This window comes from Dryobates pubescens, chromosome 13 (assembly GCF_014839835.1).
Source record: "Dryobates pubescens isolate bDryPub1 chromosome 13, bDryPub1.pri, whole genome shotgun sequence".
In the NCBI taxonomy this organism is placed as follows: domain Eukaryota; kingdom Metazoa; phylum Chordata; class Aves; order Piciformes; family Picidae; genus Dryobates; species Dryobates pubescens.
The window spans coordinates 23,333,043-23,350,807 of NC_071624.1; the positions used below are offsets into that span (position 1 = coordinate 23,333,043).

Here is a 17,765-nt window from a genome sequence, read left to right on the forward strand (position 1 = left end):
GATGGGGATGTCGATGACCTGTCCCGTGGTGACAGCGTGAAATGAAGAGGAAACGCCACGGTGACATCCTGGGGAAAGATGGGAACACTCGTGTCATTGTCTGCCCACGGTGACAGGCCAGGGTGGGGACACCCATGCTGTTCTCTGCCCACGGTGAGCGTCCGATGTGGGGGATAGGGACACCCATGTCGTGCCCTGCTCACAATGACAGCCCGGTGACAGTGGGGGACACTCGCGTCATGTCGTGCCCACGGTGACACCCGGCGGAGGCCGCGGGGACACCCCGGCCTTGCTCTGCCCGCGGCACCACCCCCACGCCCCCCCGAGACACCACCCACTCCCTCCTGGCTCCGCCCACATCCCGATAGCCCCGCCTCTTTCACCGAGCCCCGCCCCTGCCCCTCTGGCCCCGCCCCAGCACCGCCCCCTGGCCGCTGCGCCTGCGCTCTGCTGCCGGCCTCCCGTCCCCGCCCGCCCGCCGGAGCCGCAGCGGCAGCGGCAGGGCCGGGGCCGGGGCAAGGGCAGGAGGGGCAGGGCCTGGCGCGGCGCCGGGCAGCGCGGCTGCATGAGGTTGATGCTGCTGTGCTGCACCTGGAGGGACGAGCCTATGGGAGAGGACGAAGGTGCGTGACCCGACCCCCCACCCCCCCAGCCCTGGATCCTCACCCCCCTCTCCCGGCTGACTCAGCGCTTCCGCCGCCACTGGGGTCCTGCGACCCCTTCCCCACCATCTAGTCCACGTCACTCCCTGCATCTCCTCTGCATCCCTTCTGCATCCCTGCATCACCCCTGCACCCCTCATCCAGCCCGCATCACCCCCTGCAGCCTCGCATCACCCCCCGCACTCTTCCAGCCTGCATCCCCTCCTGTATCCTCCTGCACCCACACATCACCCCCTGCCTCCTCCATGCATCTCCCTTTCAAGCCCACATCACCCCCTGTATCCCCCCTTCTAGCCCGCACACCCCCACACCCCTTTTCCAGCCATCACAATACCCTGCATCCCCCCTGCATCCTCACATCACCCTTTGCCTGCCCCCTGCACCCCCATTCGGCCCACATCATCCCCTGCATCCCTGCATCACCCTCTGCCCCTTTCATCCAGCCTACATCACCCCCTGCTCCCACCCTGCGCCCTGATCCAGCCCACACAGCTGCTTGTACCCTCCCCGAACCCCCACATCCCTCCCTGCACCCCCTTTCCAGCCTGCATCCCTCCCTGCACCCCCACATCCCCCACACTCCTACATCTCCCCCTGCACACCCCATGTCCTGCTACTGCAGCCCCTCCAGCCTTCATCCCTTCCTGCAGCCCACAAACACCCTGCACCTCCCTCTATGTACCCTGATATCCCCCCATATCCCCTTGCCTCCTTCCCCCACATCCCTACTGTGCACCCCCTGAACCCCTCATCCCTGCCTGCACCCCCATTGAACTTGCACCCCAGTACCACTGCAGCCACCCTATGTCCCCCCACCTCCCCCTGTACTTCCATCTCTTCTGGCTGCACCCCTGCATGCCCCAGCACCCCTTTCCATCCTGCATCTCCCATCCTGCATCTCCCATCCTGCATCCCTCTGTGTCCCTTCCATGTATCCTGCACCCCCCAGCACTCATCCTGCACCCTTGTATGTCCCCCCATGCACTTTATGTCCCACTGAATCTCTCTCTTACACTGCTTTCATCCTGCCCCACTTCATCTCTCCCCCTCACACCCATCCTGCACCCTTTAATCCTCTCTTCTGCACATCCCCAGCACCCCCCCAGTCACCCCTGCAACCTGCCTGTTTCCTGTGCTGGATGAATCCTGCACCCCCTCCATCACCTCCGTGGGACACCCCTGGGTCCCCAGTGCTACCCCTTGCCCTCATCCCACCTCTGCACCCATCCTACACCCCTGAATCCCTCCCTGCACCCCTTCTTTCCTCCTTCAACCCCTGCTCTCTGTGCATCTATCCTGCACCTTTACATTCTCCTTCACCCTCCCTTCATGTTCCCTGCACCCATCCTGCACCCCTTTGTCCCTCCCTGCACCTATCCCGTACCCCTTCACCCCCGCTGCATCCCCCCTGCACTCTGTGCACCCATCCTATCCCCTTGCATCTCCTCTTCATCCTCCCTGCACCCATCCTGCACCCCTTTGTCCCCTTGTGCCCTGTGCACCCGTCCTGCCCCCTTGCATCTTCCCTTCATTCTCCCTGCACCCCTGTGTCCCCCGTGGCATCCCTTTGCCCCCCTGCACCCTGTGCATCCATCCTGCACACTGGCATCCCCCCTGTATTGCCCCCTTTACCCATCCTGCACCCTTTTACCTTCCCAATACCCCCTGCACCCTGGCATCCCCTCCTGTATCTCTCCCACCCACGCTGCACCCTCTGCCCCTCTCCTGCACCACATCATCCCTGTGTCCCCCCACCCCCATGGGTTCCCAGACGTTGGAACTCATGGTCACAGCAGTGCCCCCGGGGGAGGGGGGCTCTAGAGGTGGCCTGGCACAGTGCAGCCCTGGCTGGCACCACCATGCTGTGTCCCTGCCCTGTCCCCAGCCCCGGGGGTATCAGCACCACGACCTTGTCCCCACTGTGGGATCGATGGGTGGCGGGGGGTGTGTGTGGAATTCATCAGGCTGGGCAGAGGGACTTCACGCTAGGGGCTGTGCCTGGGGGCTGTTGTGGGGAGGCTGGGGACAGTGGGAGGGTGACAGCCTGGTCCCCGTTGTGTCCCCCCCTCCCCCCGAATCCGCGCAGGGAGCGACTTGCCGGTGTGTGCGAGCTGTGGGCAGGGCATCTACGATGGGCAGTACCTGCAGGCGCTGAACGCCGACTGGCATGCCGACTGCTTCAGGTAGGAGGTGGCCCTGGGGACCCCGGCACGCGGCCCCCCCCGGTGCCAGCCGTGGCACGGGCACGTCACAGGCGCCCGGATGCTGGCACATCCCATGGGGCAGTGCAGGCACGGGGTCAGCCGGCGCTCCTGGGGCGATGCCCAGCCTGGCGGGAGGGCTCTGCTGCCTGTCCCCCCACGCTGTCCCTTCCTGCCTGGTGACAGGGTGCGTGGGGCTGATGTCACCCAGCCCCCTCCCTCCCTGTTTCCTCTTTCACTCGAGCCCTCCCGGCCGCTCCACACCGAGGAGGAGGAAGATCTTGGGCTGGGGACGGCGGGAGGGGGGTGTCCAAAGGGTGACGGCGACCTATCGGAGCTCCCCGTGGGGCTGGGGATATCGAGCGTGGTGGGGGGCCTAGGGTGGTGTCCCCCTCCCCATCCCGTGGAGGATGCTGGCAGCGGTGCTGAGGAAGAGACGGGTCCTGAGCTCCGGAGCCAAGTGAGTGTGAGCGGGTGGGGATGAACCCGGACCTGCGGGATCCCCCCGACACCCCTGGACCCCCGGGGTGCTCGGCCTCTCTCTCGTCTCCCCCATCAGCCCCAGCAAAAGCAGTGCGGGGACCACAGCTGGATCCGGTCCCCCCTCGCCCCCCCGCGCTGACCGGCTTCCGGCAGCCCTGGGCTCGCTGCTGCCAAAGCCATCCTCCTCCTCCTCCTCCCCCTCCCCCTCCTCCTACTCCTTCTCTTTCTCCTCTTTCTCCTCTTTCTCCTCTTTCTCCTCTTTCTCCTCTTTCTCTTCTCCCTCCACCCCCATCCCGGTCCCACTTGCACCCCTGGAGGGGATCGTGGCCTCAGCCCCCTCACGCGTGGGAGATGCGGGGCTGGGGCGGGGGGGAAGCGGCAGCGCAGGGGTTAAGGGGGCGAGGCCACCCGGCCCTGTCGTGTGCCCCTCCACAAGCCCATGGGAGGCTTCGGGCTGAGCGATGGGGCGGGGGAGATCTGCCGCGGTGACGTCACGGGGTGGGGAAACTCCGTGCCGTGACGTCACGGCCGGGCTGGGGTTGGTGTGGCACCTGCGTGTGCCCGCCCCCGGCAGAGGAGCGGGGGGGAGAGACTGCGGCAGTCCCTCAGCACCCTCCTACAGTATCCCCTAGAGCACCCCCTACAGCAACCCCCTACAGCATCCCCTATGAACCCCCCTACAGCAACCCCCTACAGCATCCCCTATGAACCCCCCTACAGCAACCCCCTACAGCATCCCCTATGAACCCCCCTACAGCAACCCCCTACAGCATCCCCTATGAACCCCCCTACAGCAACCCCCTACAGCATCCCCTACAGCAACCCCCTACAGCATCCCCTATGAACCCCCCTACAGCAACCCCCTACAGCATCCCCTATGAACCCCCCTACAGCAACCCCCTGCAGCATCCCCTATGAACCCCCCTACAGCAACCCCCTACAGCATCCCCTATGAACCCCCCTACAGCAACCCCCTGCAGCATCCCCTATGAACCCCCCTACAGCAACCCCCTACAGCATCCCCTATGAACCCCCCTACAGCAACCCCCTACAGCATCCCCTATGAACCCCCCTACAGCAACCCCCTGCAGCATCCCCTATGAACCCCCCTACAGCAACCCCCTACAGCATCCCCTATGAACCCCCCTACAGCAACCCCCTACAGCATCCCCTATGAACCCCCCCTACAGCAACCCCCTACAGCATCCCCTATCAACCCCCCTACAGCAACCCCCTACAGCATCCCCTATGAACCCCCCTACAGCAACCCCCTGCAGTATCCCCTATGAACCCCCCTACAGCAACCCCCTGCAGTATCCCCTATGAACCCCCCTACAGCAACCCCCTACAGCATCCCCTAGAGTAACCCCCAGCAACCCCCTACATCAGTCCCTGCACCCCTCCTGCAGCACCCCAAGCACTCCCCTGTAACAAATCCCCTATAGCACCCCCTGCACCCCCATAGTGAATCCCCTGTAGCACCCCCTGCACCCCCATAGTGAATCCCCTAGAGCACCCTCTGCACCCCCATAGTGAATCCCCTATAGCACCCTCTGCACCCCCATAGTGAATCCCCTAGAGCACCCTTTGCACCCCCATAGTGAATCCCCTAGAGCACCCTCTGCACCCCTATAGCAAATCCCCTAGAGCTCCCTCTGGACCCCCATAGCACCCCCTGTACCCCTCCTACAGCACACCCCCAGCACTCCCCCCCCAGCAAATCCCCTCTAGCCACCCCCCACAACCCCTGTAGCTCCCACCCAGGTGCAGCACCCCACTGCACAGCCCCCATGCACCTGCTTGTGCACCCCCAAAATTCACAGCTCCCTCTGCACCCCTCTTGCAACCCCCTGCACCCCCATCTCATAGTGCCAGAGCAGCCCCCTGCACCCTGTTTGCAGCACCCAGGGCATTGCACCCACAAGGCTGGCATGGTGGCATGCCCATCACCAGGGTGTCACCTCTGTGTGTCTATGTTTGTGACCAGGGTGACGTCCCTGTCTGTGTCTGTGACCAGGCTGGCACGTCTGTGACCAGGGTGGCATATCCCTCTGTGTGTCTGTGACCAGGCTGGCACGTCTGTGACCAGGGTGGCATGTCCCTCTGTGTGTCTGTGACCAGGCTGGCACGTCTGTGACCAGGCTGGCATATCCCTCTGTGTGTCTGTGACCAGGCTGGCACGTCTGTGACCAGGGTGGCATATCCCTCTGTGTGTCTGTGACCAGGCTGGCACGTCTGTGACCAGGGTGGCATGTCCCTCTGTGTGTCTGTGACCAGGCTGGCACGTCTGTGACCAGGCTGGCATATCCCTCTGTGTGTCTGTGACCAGGCTGGCACGTCTGTGACCAGGGTGGCATGTCCCTCTGTGTGTCTGTGACCAGGCTGGCTGTGCCAGGGTAGTGTGTCTGTGACCAGGATGGAGCATGGCTCCGTGTATCCATGACCAGCATGGCACATTCTCTGTGTGCCTGTGCTAGGTGGAGATGCACCCCCTCCATGTGTCCATGACACCAAGCTGGCACATCCCTCTGTGTGTCTGTGACCAGGCTGGCACATCTGTGACAAGGCTGGCACATCTGCAACCATTCTAGCACATCCCTCCCTGTGTCCATGACCAAGCTGGCACCCCTCTGCAGGGCTGGCACCTCCTTTCCCCATGCTTTTTCCCTGCCTCATATCCCCTGCCTCATCCATCCCAGTGCTGCTGCATGTCCCCTCGCTGCCAGCCTGCACTGGCACCCCCAGAGCCATCTGCTGCCACCCTGGGGACAGTGACACGTGGATGCGGTGGCCCTGCAGCAGGGTAGGGAACGGGGGATGCAGCTTGCCCAGAGAGCCCTGGGGCAGATGGGCACTGGCTGCCCCTTTGGGGGGACAGTGGGGCCAGGGTGATGTGGTGTCCCTGTCCCCTGCACAGGTGCTGTGAGTGTGGGGCCTCCCTGTCCCACCAGTACTACGAGAAGGATGGGCGCCTGTACTGCAAGAAGGATTACTGGGCACGCTTCGGCGAGCTCTGCCACGGCTGCTCCGAGCAGATCACCAAGGGGCTGGTCATGGTGAGCACCACGGGGGCCTGGGGGTCACCAGGAGGGACACACAGAGCCCTGGGTCATGGTGAGCACCACAGGGGCCTGGGGGTCACCAAGAGGGACACACAGAGCCCTGGGTCATGGTGAGCACCACGGGGGCCTGGGGGTCACCAAGAGGGACACACAGAGCCCTGGGTCATGGTGAGCACCACGGGGGCCTGGGGGTCACCAAGAGGGACACACAGAGCCCTGGGTCATGGTGAGCACCACGGGGGCCTGGGGGTCACCAAGAGGGACACACAGAGCCCTGGGTCATGGTGAGCACCACGGGGGCCTGGGGGTCACCAAGAGGGACACACAGAGCCCTGGGTCATGGTGAGCACCACAGGGGCCTGGGGGTCACCAAGAGGGACACACAGAGCCCTGGGTCATGGTGAGCACCACGGGGGCCTGGGGGTCACCAAGAGGGACACACAGAGCCCTGGGTCATGCTGAGCACCACGGGGGCCTGGGGGTCACCAAGAGGGACACACAGAGCCCTGGGTCATGGTGAGCACTAGGGGGGCTCTGGGAGTCCTCAGGGGACACCCATATATGGAGCCCTGACACATGCCTGAGCTCCCTGGAAGGGGGATGAGGTGGGGAGGGGGTGCAGCTCCACCAGCACAGGTTGGGATCTAGGATAGCAGGGGACCCTGGATGGGATGTGCCCTCATGTGGGGACTGGGATACAGTGGGGTGGCTCAGGGTGGTGGGGAGATGCCCCTGCAGCCCCCTGATGCCATGGCCATCCACCCCCCGATGCCATGGCCGACTACCCCTCCGTGCCTCAGCCTTGCCGTTCCTTTGGCCTCGGTGCACCCGTGGGTGCTCCCAGCACGCCTGGATCCCCAGGGCTGATGGCATCTCCCCGCAGGTGGCTGGGGAGCAGAAGTACCACCCCGAGTGCTTCAGCTGCCTCAACTGCCGCAGCTTCATCGGGGACGGGGACACCTACGCGCTGGTGGAGCGCTCCAAGCTTTACTGGTACGGCCCAGCCCGGGCGGGTGGCTGAGCGGTGGGGAGGGACACACACATGTGGAGGCATAGAACTGTCAGGGTTGGAAGGGACCTCAAGGATCAGCCAGTTCCAACCCCACTGCCGTGGCCAGGGATGCCTCACACTACAGCAGGTTGCTCACAGCCACCTCCAGCCTGGCTGCAAACACCTCCAGGCAGGAGGCTTCCACCACCTCCCTGGGCAACCTGTGCCAGTGTCTCGCCACCCCCATGGGGAACAACTTCTTCCTAGCATCCAAACTGAAGATTTTCACAGCAAGGGTGGAAATCCTCCTTGGAGGTGTTCACAAGCAGCCTGGACAAAGCCCAAAGCCACCTAGTCACTTGGGGCTAGCCCTGGGTGGAAATCCTCCTTCCTAACATCCAATCTCAACCTCCCCATTTCTAGTTTTGTTCCATTCCCCCAGTCCTATCCCTCCCTGACACCCTCCAAAGTCCCTCCCCAGCTTTCTTGGGGCCCCCTTCAGATACTGCAAGACCAGAAGAAGGTCTCCCAGAGCCTTCTCTTCTCCAGACTGAACAGCCCCAAGTGCCTCAGCCTGTTTTCATAGGCACCCCCACCCCTGCTCTCTGTCCCCGCAGTGGGCACTGCTATTACCAGATGGTGGTGACGCCGGTGATCGAGCAGATCCTGCCGGAGTCGCCGGCCGCCCGCATGCCTCACACGGTCACGCTGGTGTCCATCCCCGCCTGCTCCGACGGCCGCCGCGGCTTCTCCGTCTCCATCGACCAGGGCTGCGGCACCGAGCACCCGCGCACCGTCCGCGTCCGGGAGTGAGTCATGCAGTCATGGAACTGTCAGGGTTGGAAGGGACCTCAGGGATCAGCCAGTGCCAACCCCCCTGCCATGGCCAGGGACACCTCACACTGCAGCAGGTTGCTCACAGCCACCTCCAGCCTGGCTGCAAACACCTCCAGGCAGGAGGCTGCCACCACCTCCCTGGGCAGCCTGTGCCAGGCTCTCACCACCCTCATAGGGAACAACTTCTTTCTCACATCCAATCTCAATCTCCCCATTTCTAGTTCTGTTCCATCCCACCCAGTCCTATCCCTCCCTGACACCCTCAATAGTCCCTCTCCAGCTTTCTTGGAGCCCCCCTTCAGATACTGGAAGGCCACAATTAGGTCTCCTCAGTGCCTTCTCTCCAGAATGCACAGCCCCAACTCCCTCAGTCTGTCCTCAGAGCAGAGCAGCTCCAGCCCTCTGCTCATCCTCGTGGCCCTTCTCTGGACACCTTCCAGCATCTCCAGATCCTTTCTGTAATAGAGGCTCCAGAACTGGCTGCAGTACTCCAGGTGGGGTCTCCCCAGAGCAGAGTAGAGGGGGAGAATCACCTCCCTCGACCTGCTGGCTATGCAGGCCCTGGCCTCACTGCTGCCCTCCCCTCCCCTGGGCCCCTTCTGCCGGTGCCATCCACGCTCAGGCATTACAGGCTGCGAGGGTGAGGGGTAGGGCTGCGGTGCCCCTATCAGCTGGAGGTGGCCAGGGGGACACATGGTGGCATGTCCCCAGCTGGTGATGTGGTTTGTGTGGACCATGCTGGTGTGTCCCAGGGTAGGTTGGTAACATGCTGGCATTGTCCCATCTGCCAGGGAGGGGGAGGGTGTCCCCCATATGCTTGGGATGGCTCATGGGTACTGTGCCAGCATGTCCCCATCCAGGAGGAGTGACTCGTGGGCAATGTGCCTGTGTGTCCCCATTTGGTAGGGGAGACCTGTGGGCAGAATGCCTGCCTGAGTGTCCCCAGCTAGCAGGGGTGACTTGTGGGTACTGTGACTGTGTGTCCCCATGCTGGAGGGGTGACTTGTGGGTACTGTGACAGCAGGTCTCCATCGAGCGAGGGCGGCTCGTGGGCAGCATGCCTGCGTGTCCCCATCCAACACGGGCACCTTGCCTGCGTGTCCCCAGCTAGCAAGGGTGATCCGTGGGCAGTGTGCCTGCTTGTCCCTGTCTAGCAGGGGTGGCCCATTGGCAGTGTGCCCACGTGTCCCTGCCGAGCAGGGGTGGCCCGTGGGCTGCTCTCCCACTCGTCCCCATCTCACAGGGTTGACTTGTGGGTACCATGACGACATGTCCCCAGCTGCCCCCAGAGGTGACTCGCAGGAGGCATGACAGCCTGTCACCATTGGCTGAGGGTGGCTGGTGGGAAGTGGCTCAGCACATCCCCACCCATGACAGTGGGTGGGATGTTGACTCCCCTTGCCTGCTGGCCCCGCAGGGTGGATCCAGACTGCATCAGCCCTGACATGAAGAACTCCATCCACGTGGGCGACCGCATCCTGGAGATCAACGGCACCCCCATCGGCCACGTGCCCCTGGACGAGGTACGGAGCCTGCAGCACCGCCCCTCAACCGGCCCCCTCCCTGGGCTGCCCCCCAAACCACCCCTGCCATCCTTTTCTGCCCCCAGATCGACCTGCTGATCCAGGAGACCAGCCGCCTGCTCCAGCTGACCATCGAGCACGACCCCCACGAGCCCCTCGCCCGCGAGTCGGGGCTGGCCTGCAGCCCCCTGCCCACCCCGGCCCCTGCGCCCTGCGGGGAGCCCGGTGCCATGCGCCAGCGGACCGTCATGTGAGGGCCACCTTCCCGGCCAGCCGTCCCGTTGGGGTCCCTCCTCAGGGGTTGGCTGACCCCGTGTCCCTCTGCCCACCCCGCAGGAGGAGCTGCAGCACAGACAAGTCCCCGGGCTCGGGCTCCGTGGGCTCCCCTGCGTCCCAGCGCAAGGACATCGGCCGCTCCGAGTCGCTGCGCGTCGTCTCCCGCGCCCACCGCATCTTCCGCCCCTCCGACCTGATCCACGGCGAGGTGCTGGGCAAGGGCTGCTTTGGCCAGGCCATCAAGGTAGGGTGGTGAAAAGAGGGGCTCAGCGCCCCACCCCCACCAGGGGGGAGGGGGAGAGGGTAGGCCAGAGGTGAGGGTGGCAGCGGGGCACTGGTGGCTCAGCCCCCGTGCTCCCTGCCAGGTGACACATCGGGAGACGGGCGAGGTGATGGTCATGAAGGAGCTGATCCGCTTTGATGAGGAGACACAGAGGACCTTCCTCAAAGAGGTGAGCATGAGGGTGTGCAAATACCTGAGGGGTGGGTGTCAAGTGGCAGGGGCCAAGCTCTTTTTATGGAGTGCAATAATGAGAGGAGAAACAAAAGGGTCAAGCTTGAACAGAGAACGTTTCACCTCAACATGAGGAGAAACTTCTTTACAGTGAGGGTGCCAGAGCCCTGGAGCAGGCTGCCCAGGGAAGCTGTGGAGTCTCCTTCTCTGGAGCCTTTCCAACCCCACCTGGATGCATTCCTGTGCAGACTACCCTGGGTGATCCTGCTTTGGCAGTGGGGTTGGACTGGATGATCTCTGGAGGTCCCTTCCAACCCCTAATGTCCTGTGATCCTGTGATCCTGTTTCTGTAATCCCACTGGTCTGCAGTGGGGCACACAAGGGGTGGTGCTGTCTGTTCCTGGTCCCCACCCTGACATGGGCTGCTGGAGTGGAGGTGGCCAGGCAGTATGAGGTCTGGGCTGTTCAGTGGAGAACACACGAGCAGTGGGTCTTCCTGGGTGGGTGCTGAGTGCCTCGGGGTGTCACGGGCATGGGGGTGTCCTGCAGGTGAAGGTGATGCGCTGCCTGGAGCACCCCAATGTGCTGAAGTTCATTGGGGTGCTCTACAAGGAGAAGAGGCTCAACTTCATCACGGAGTATATCAAGGGGGGCACCTTGAGAGGCCTCATCAAGAACATGGTGAGCACTTGTCAGGAGCAGGTCAATCCTCCCCCACCCCACAGCTCCAGTGGGGTTAGGGGACCCTTCTCCTTTGTCCTCTTGTCTGGCAAATTCCCCTTCCTGCCCCCAGGACAGCCAGTACCCCTGGAGCCAGCGGGTCAGCTTTGCCAAGGACATCGCTGCTGGCATGGTGAGTGCCACTGGGGGATGGGTACTGGTGGGTAGGGGACCATGGGGATGGGGTGCCCCAACTCTCAGCCCATCATTCCTCCAGGCCTACCTCCACTCCATGAACATCATCCACCGTGACCTCAACTCTCACAACTGCCTCGTGCGGGAGGTGAGTCCCACCTCAGTGGTGTCCTCCCCCAGCCCAGGCAGGGGTCTCAGCCCCCTGTAGGGCTCCCCCATGCCTCACCCCTCTCCAACATCCCAGAACAAGAGCGTAGTGGTGGCTGATTTTGGCCTGGCACGGCTGATGGTGGATGAGAAGAACCAGCCTGAGCATCTCAAGAACCTGAAGAAACCAGACCGCAAGAAGCGCTACACGGTGGTGGGAAACCCATACTGGATGGCCCCTGAGATGATCAATGGTGAGTCTGGTGCAGTGCCAGGAGGGGAATCCTGGCCAGCCAGGGTCCTCTCTCCAAGCAGGGGACACCTAGTGGGGCATGGAGAGGATGTGAAGCATGGCTTGACCCATCTCTCCCTGCAGGGAGGAGCTATGATGAGAAGGTGGACATCTTCTCCTTCGGCATCGTCCTGTGCGAGGCAAGTGCCACTGAGCCTGGGGTCTTCCCTCTGGGATGAGGGTTCTTACTGGGGTTGAGCTCTCGGGCTGGGATTTCTGTTCAGGACTGGAGTCTTCATTGGGCCTGTGGTCTTCAGTTGAGGCCTCCTTGTTAGGGTTGGGATGTTCCATGGGAGTTGGGATCTTCACTGGAGCTGAGATGTCCCACTGGGTTTGGGTTCCTCGTTGGGTTTGGGTTCCTCATTGGGTTTGGGTTCCCTGTTAGGTTTGGGTTCCTCATTGGGTTTAGTTCCTTGTTAGGTTTGGGTTCCTCACTGGGTCTTGGTTCTCTGGTTGGGGCTGAACCTGCTCCTCCCTCCTACCCTCCCCCAGATCATCGGCCGGGTGAGCGCTGACCCTGACTACCTGCCCCGCACCACTGACTTTGGCCTCAATGTCAGAGGCTTCCTGGACCGCTACTGTCCCCCCGCCTGCCCCCCCAGCTTCTTCCCCATCGCCGTCTGCTGCTGTGACCTGGACCCCGAGAAGCGGTGAGCGGTTGGGGCCCCCCAGCCCAGGCCCTCACCCTGGTGGTGGGGTGGGGGGGACAGGGCCAGTGGAGCTGCCACTTGTCCCTTCTCTCTCAGGCCGTCCTTCAGCAAGCTGGAGCAGTGGCTGGAGACCCTCCGCATGCACCTGGAGATCCGCCTGCCCCTCAGCTCGCAGCTGGAGCAGCTGGACCGAGCCTTCGGGGAGACGCACCGGCGGGGCGAGGGTGGGCTGCCCGCACCCCCCCGGTAGAGCACCTGCGCCCCCCTGAAGCCACGGGAGAAGGAGCTGCACCCCGCCGCCACCATCTCCTATGGCTGCCACCCCCCCGCCCCGGGGCTGGATCCCCGGGGACTCCCCGGACGAGACCCCCACCAGGGCTGCCGAGTGCTGCTGCCCACACCGCTGCCCACCCCTGCCCCGGGAGCTGGCTCTCTCTGGGGCTGCATCCTCCCCTCCCAAGCCGTAGCTCTTGCCCCCAGGACAAGCCTGGCCGGCCACACTGTGGGGACAAGTCCCCGTGTCCCCCCACCCTCCCATCCCGGCTCACTTCGCCTTTGCACGCCCGGGGGCTGCGTGGCTGCCGCGCCCCCCGAGCCCCGTGGGCTCCCCCGTACAGAGCCGCGGCCTCGCGGCGGTGCCTTGGCTTTCCGTGAACTTGCACTGCGACACAGCAGGGACCCCCCGGGTCCTTTGGGGGGGGACATGGCCACAGGTCATCCCTCACCAAGGGGAGCGCAGGTCCTGGGATGTCCTCGTAGCAACACCCTCATCCTCGGCCAGACCCTCTCACGCTGCTTCTACCGGTACCCCAGGCTCGGGGGGCTGCCGGCACCCCTGGCCGAGTGAGGGATCCATGGTGGGGGGCTAGGGGGGGGAAGATGTGACACCCCTATGAGGTGGGGGCAGGCACGTAGCAGTCCCTGCCGTCCCCACATCCCTGCTGCCCCGTGACCACGCATCCCTAGGGCGATCCAGAGGGATGGTGGTGGTGGGGGGGATGGATGCAGCTCGTCTGGGTGCCCTGGAGCAGAGGTGGCCGTGGGGTGGGGGCAGGGGGGGGGGTTGTGGTTGCGCCACGCGGTGCTTTTCATGCTCTTTATTCAGGTTCATTTTTCTGTAAGATATTTAAAGAGAAGAGTTTGTATTATTTTTTCATACGACCCCTAGCGTTTGCCATTTGTCACTGCCTCGGTTCTGCTTTCCCCCAAGGGATCAATCAAACTGTGAAGCCTCTCCGCGCACTTTTCTTGCCCGGGAAGTCCAAGGCGCTGATGTCCTCTCTGGAGGTGGGAAGGGAACTCAAAACTGTGATGTACCCCGAGCCGTGAGTCAATAAATCCTTCCCCGCTCGCTGCCCGGCCTGCTTGGGAATCGCTCGGCTCCCCCCCGCCCCTGCCCGGCCAGCTGGGGAGCTGTGGGGAAGCTGAGGCAGGAGGGGACGGTCCCTCACTGCCCGAGGTGGTACCAGGCGTGGGGGCATCCGCCCAGGCTTGCGCGGCAGCGCTGTTGGACCTCGTCGCGCCGTTCCCGCCCTCCGTCATGGTCCTCCCCCAGCCCTGGGGCTGATGCCCTCTCTCCCTGCACAGCCTGGAGCCCAGAGCCCTGCGTCCCCTCCCTGCCTGGCTGTGCTCACTGTCCCCTTCCTGCCTGGCTGTGCCCACTGTCGCCCTACAGCTGCCAGAGCCCACGGTGGTGACCGGCAAGCGATGGGGCTGCACAGCCGTGGGCACAGCAATGTGAGACAAGCTCCAAGGGACACTTGAGGGGCACTGAGGTGGCCTGTGCCCCACACAGGGGTGGTCCTTGGCCATCTGTGCCCTTGTCACCTTCCTCAAGGTCCTCAAGGTTGGGGAGCTCCATCATCAGGGGTGGTTTGAACTTCAGCTAGAGAACATCTTGACCCCAAGCAGCACATGAAGGGGTGACAGGGAAGGGACTGGGGGATGTCCTCAAGGATGTCCCTAGGGATGCAGCAGCTGGACAAGGAGGGGAGGGGACAGTACAGCCCAAAGTGGTCCTGGAATCCAGACTGGACCCCTCCTTTGGGGGGACCTTGTGGATTATTGCTCTGGGGGTGCTCAGCCCCAGTACAGGGGGGGTTGAGGTGGGGCAGGAGCATTGGGTTGGTGCTGGTGGCTCAGTTCCCAGTGGGGGTGTCTCCTTCATCTGACTGCCTGTCCCGTGCCACCCCAGTGAAGGGACAAGGACAAACCCCCTGCCACCATCATGGGGCTGTCATGACCCCCTTGGTGACATCACACTGTGTTGGTTCTTTGTTCTGGGAGCAGGACACCATCCCTAGGAATATGAGGGGGCTGAGGGACTCATTGTGGCTGTCACTCCTGGGGAACACTGTGGTCCCCCAACTCCCTGCTGCCATAGCAGAGCAGGACCCAGGGGGACCCCCAGCCCCACAAGATCCCCAGGTCCCTCACATCCTCTGGCCCAGCTGGATGCAGCTGCAGAGCAGGATCTGTCTAATCTGCTCCAGTGCCACCAGGTCCCCAGGCCTGGCACCAGAGATGGGCAGCACTGGCTGGTGAATCCCTTGCAGAGAGTTTGCTGAGGCTGGTGACATGTGCTGAGTTGTGGCAGGGCTCAGCCAGGGCTGGGACAGGCAGAGGCCTGCAATGGCTGGGGCTTGGAGTGGGACCTCCTAGGCTTGTGGGTTTGGATCACTCTCCCCACTGCTATGCCACTGTCCCGTGGAGCTCACCCTGTGCCCTGCTGAAGGGCTGGCACTGGCCAGAGACAGGGGATCACAGACCCCAGACCCACCTACCCTGACTGGGGACTGGAGCTGCCTGGAGGGAGAGCATGGGGGACTTGGAACTGGGATGGAGTGACTGGTGCATGGGCTTGGGGGGCTGGGAGCCCTTGGTGTGGAGGTTTAGGGCCTGGGAGACACTGGTGCATGGGATTTTGAGGGGTGGAAGACCTCAGAACATGGGTTTAGGGGGCTGGAAGACTCTGGCATGTGGGTTTAGAATTTGGGGGATGCCAGCACATGCATTTGGGAGCCATGTGCTGCCCGGCAGGGGTCTGGCATGGGGAGTGACCCTGGCAGGGGCGGCTGGGACAGGCTTGGGTCAAGGGCAAGGAAGCAAAAGGTAGGAATGAAACTCCACCCAGGCTTTTGTGGTGCCAGGCTGAGCACAGCCCCTCAGCCCTGCTGGACCACGCTCAGGGTGGCTGGAGCAGAGCTAGGAGGTGAGGGAGTCAGTATCCTTGGAGGCAGTCAAAAAATCCCTAGACATGAGACTTTGGGCCATGGTTTAATGGCCACAGTGGTGTTGGGCTGGTGGTTGGACTCAGTGGTCCTGGAGGTCTTTTCCAACTGAAACCATTCTGTGATTCCATGGAGGGAATCTCTTTGCTGGGAAAAATGAGTTGCTCTCCAGTTTGGAAGCTGTTTGGCTGCTTCAGAGACTGGAAAGAGCAGCTCCCCTCCGGGCCTGGCTGTTGCCTCTGCCTGTCCTTTGGAGTGGCTTTTGGGTTGGACCCTTTAGGGCTTTGTCCCCTGGGACATGTTGTTGGGTGCAGTGGCGAGGTGCTGAGCTCTGGCCAGCATTCCTCAGCCCAGCCTCCACTCTGGGAAGGCTCTGAACTGGACCCCTTGCAGCAGGGCTAAAAATAACGTTTCTCACGGTGGATGCAGAGAAGCATCCGAACTGCTGGCCTCTGAACCTGTCAGCACCCCAGGGATGGGGCTGCCCACCCCCCCTCAGCCCCACCCCATGGCCAGCAGACGCTCCTGTGACCTCCACAACCCCAAATCCTCCCCCACTGAGCCTCACCTTGGAGATCCTCCACGCCAAAGCCGTCATTAATGCCGGGGCAGAGCGGGGAGCGTGCAGCGAGGAGCAGGCAGCCTCCTGGGTGGGGGCAGCGAGGAGGGCAAGGGGTTAAGCTCCCCACGCCTGCCGGGTGCAGCATCCTGGGCTGGGCCCTTTCCATCTTGTTTTGGTTTGGAGGAATCAAAGCTCTGGCAGCAGCGTAGCAGCTTCCCAAAATAACTCTGCCTCCCATGGTAATTACAGAGCTCCGGTCCCCAGCAGCAGCCCGTGCTGGCTCCTCAGCTCTGCTGGGCCGTGCCAGGGACCTGGCAATGTGCTGCCAGCTGGGCTGAGGGAAACTGGGGTACCTCAGGGACCTCTCCTCCTGCCTCTGCATCACCCTTGCCCCCCTTGCATCGTGCCCTGACCAAGGGAAATGCAGACCCCGGTGTGTGTCGCGTCCCCCCCTCCCCCAACTCCACAGCTGATCCCTTCAGCTTCTAATGCTCTATTTAAAGCCCAGGCTGCAGCTCACCAGCTTTGATGGGCACTGGGCTACTGGGGCAGAGCTGGGGCAAACTGGTGGCTGTGCCAGGCTGTGCCCAGCAGGCTGGCTGAGAATGCCCAGCTTAGCCCAGCAGTGCCCAGCCTGCCCTTCCCGGGGCTTAGCACAGTGCCTTGAAGGGCAGGAGGGAGAGGGCTGAGCTCCTGGAGCACCCAAGCCCCTAATCCCCACTAATCCCGGAGGAAAGCGCTGCCTGAGGGGATTAGGGATGCCAACAGCCACCCTCACCTGCCTGCCCCTGCTTGCCCCCATGCCTGCCCCCCCTGCCAGTGCTCCCCTGCCCCGCAGTGGCTGGGGCAGAGGCGCCAGGCGAGTGGGCTCGCTGCCCGGGCACCCCAGATGGTCCCAGTCTGGGTGGCTCCTGGGGCTCCCCCACCCCGCGCTGAGCCTGCGTGGGTTATTCCTGGGAATAAAGGGAATGTGGAGCCATCTGCTCACAGCCTGGCACCGAGATGGAGCGAGGGACCAGGCCCTGGGCGGTGACAAGGTTGGAGACGAGGCTGAGATGGTCCCTGCAGCATCAGCCAGCCCCAGAGGGAGTCTCTGTGGGGCTAGGGCTGGCATTTCCTGCCGGGACATTGCCACCGGCAATGGCGTGGGGAGGGAAATTGAGGCAGGGAGGAGCTGCCAGGAGAGGGATGCCCTGGGGATGTGGGGGGCATTGTCACCCTCCCAGCATGGGGGGCGGTTCGGGGGGGGCGGGGACAAAACAAGGGCATCCTGGACCAGGAGGCTGAAATCTGAGGGTGGCTGAGCCTCTGCCAGCTGCTCACCACAGGGAATGGCCACCACCAGCCAAGACCCCCCCAGCCCCTTTCATGGCCAGGAACACAAGCACCCCATGCCACCCGGGCACTTGTGCCAGTGTCCTCCCCTGCCCTCAGCGGGGACAAGGGGACAGCCACATGCCAGTGGCCCTCACTGCCTTTGAGAGCACAGGCCTGGAGCCAGGGGCATCCCAGGAAGAGGCTGCAACCCCTGGCATGGGAT

General features: G+C 63.3%; 1 protein-coding gene across 1 annotated transcript; it reads left to right on the forward strand.

Annotated features, from left to right (window-relative positions):
• Positions 1-460: 460 nt before the first annotated feature.
• On the forward strand, positions 461-13,290 carry LIMK1 (LIM domain kinase 1). The gene is made up of 16 exons (XM_054166820.1): positions 461-623; positions 2,749-2,845; positions 6,264-6,402; positions 7,292-7,401; positions 8,017-8,208; positions 9,654-9,759; positions 9,846-10,009; positions 10,096-10,279; positions 10,401-10,487; positions 11,039-11,170; positions 11,283-11,342; positions 11,427-11,492; positions 11,589-11,745; positions 11,868-11,923; positions 12,276-12,433; positions 12,530-13,290. The coding sequence occupies exons 1-16, from the start codon at positions 566-568 to the stop codon at positions 12,681-12,683; spliced, it is 1,920 nt and encodes a 639-aa protein (XP_054022795.1). The 5' UTR covers positions 461-565; the 3' UTR covers positions 12,684-13,290.
• The last annotated feature ends 4,475 nt before the right edge of the window (positions 13,291-17,765 follow it).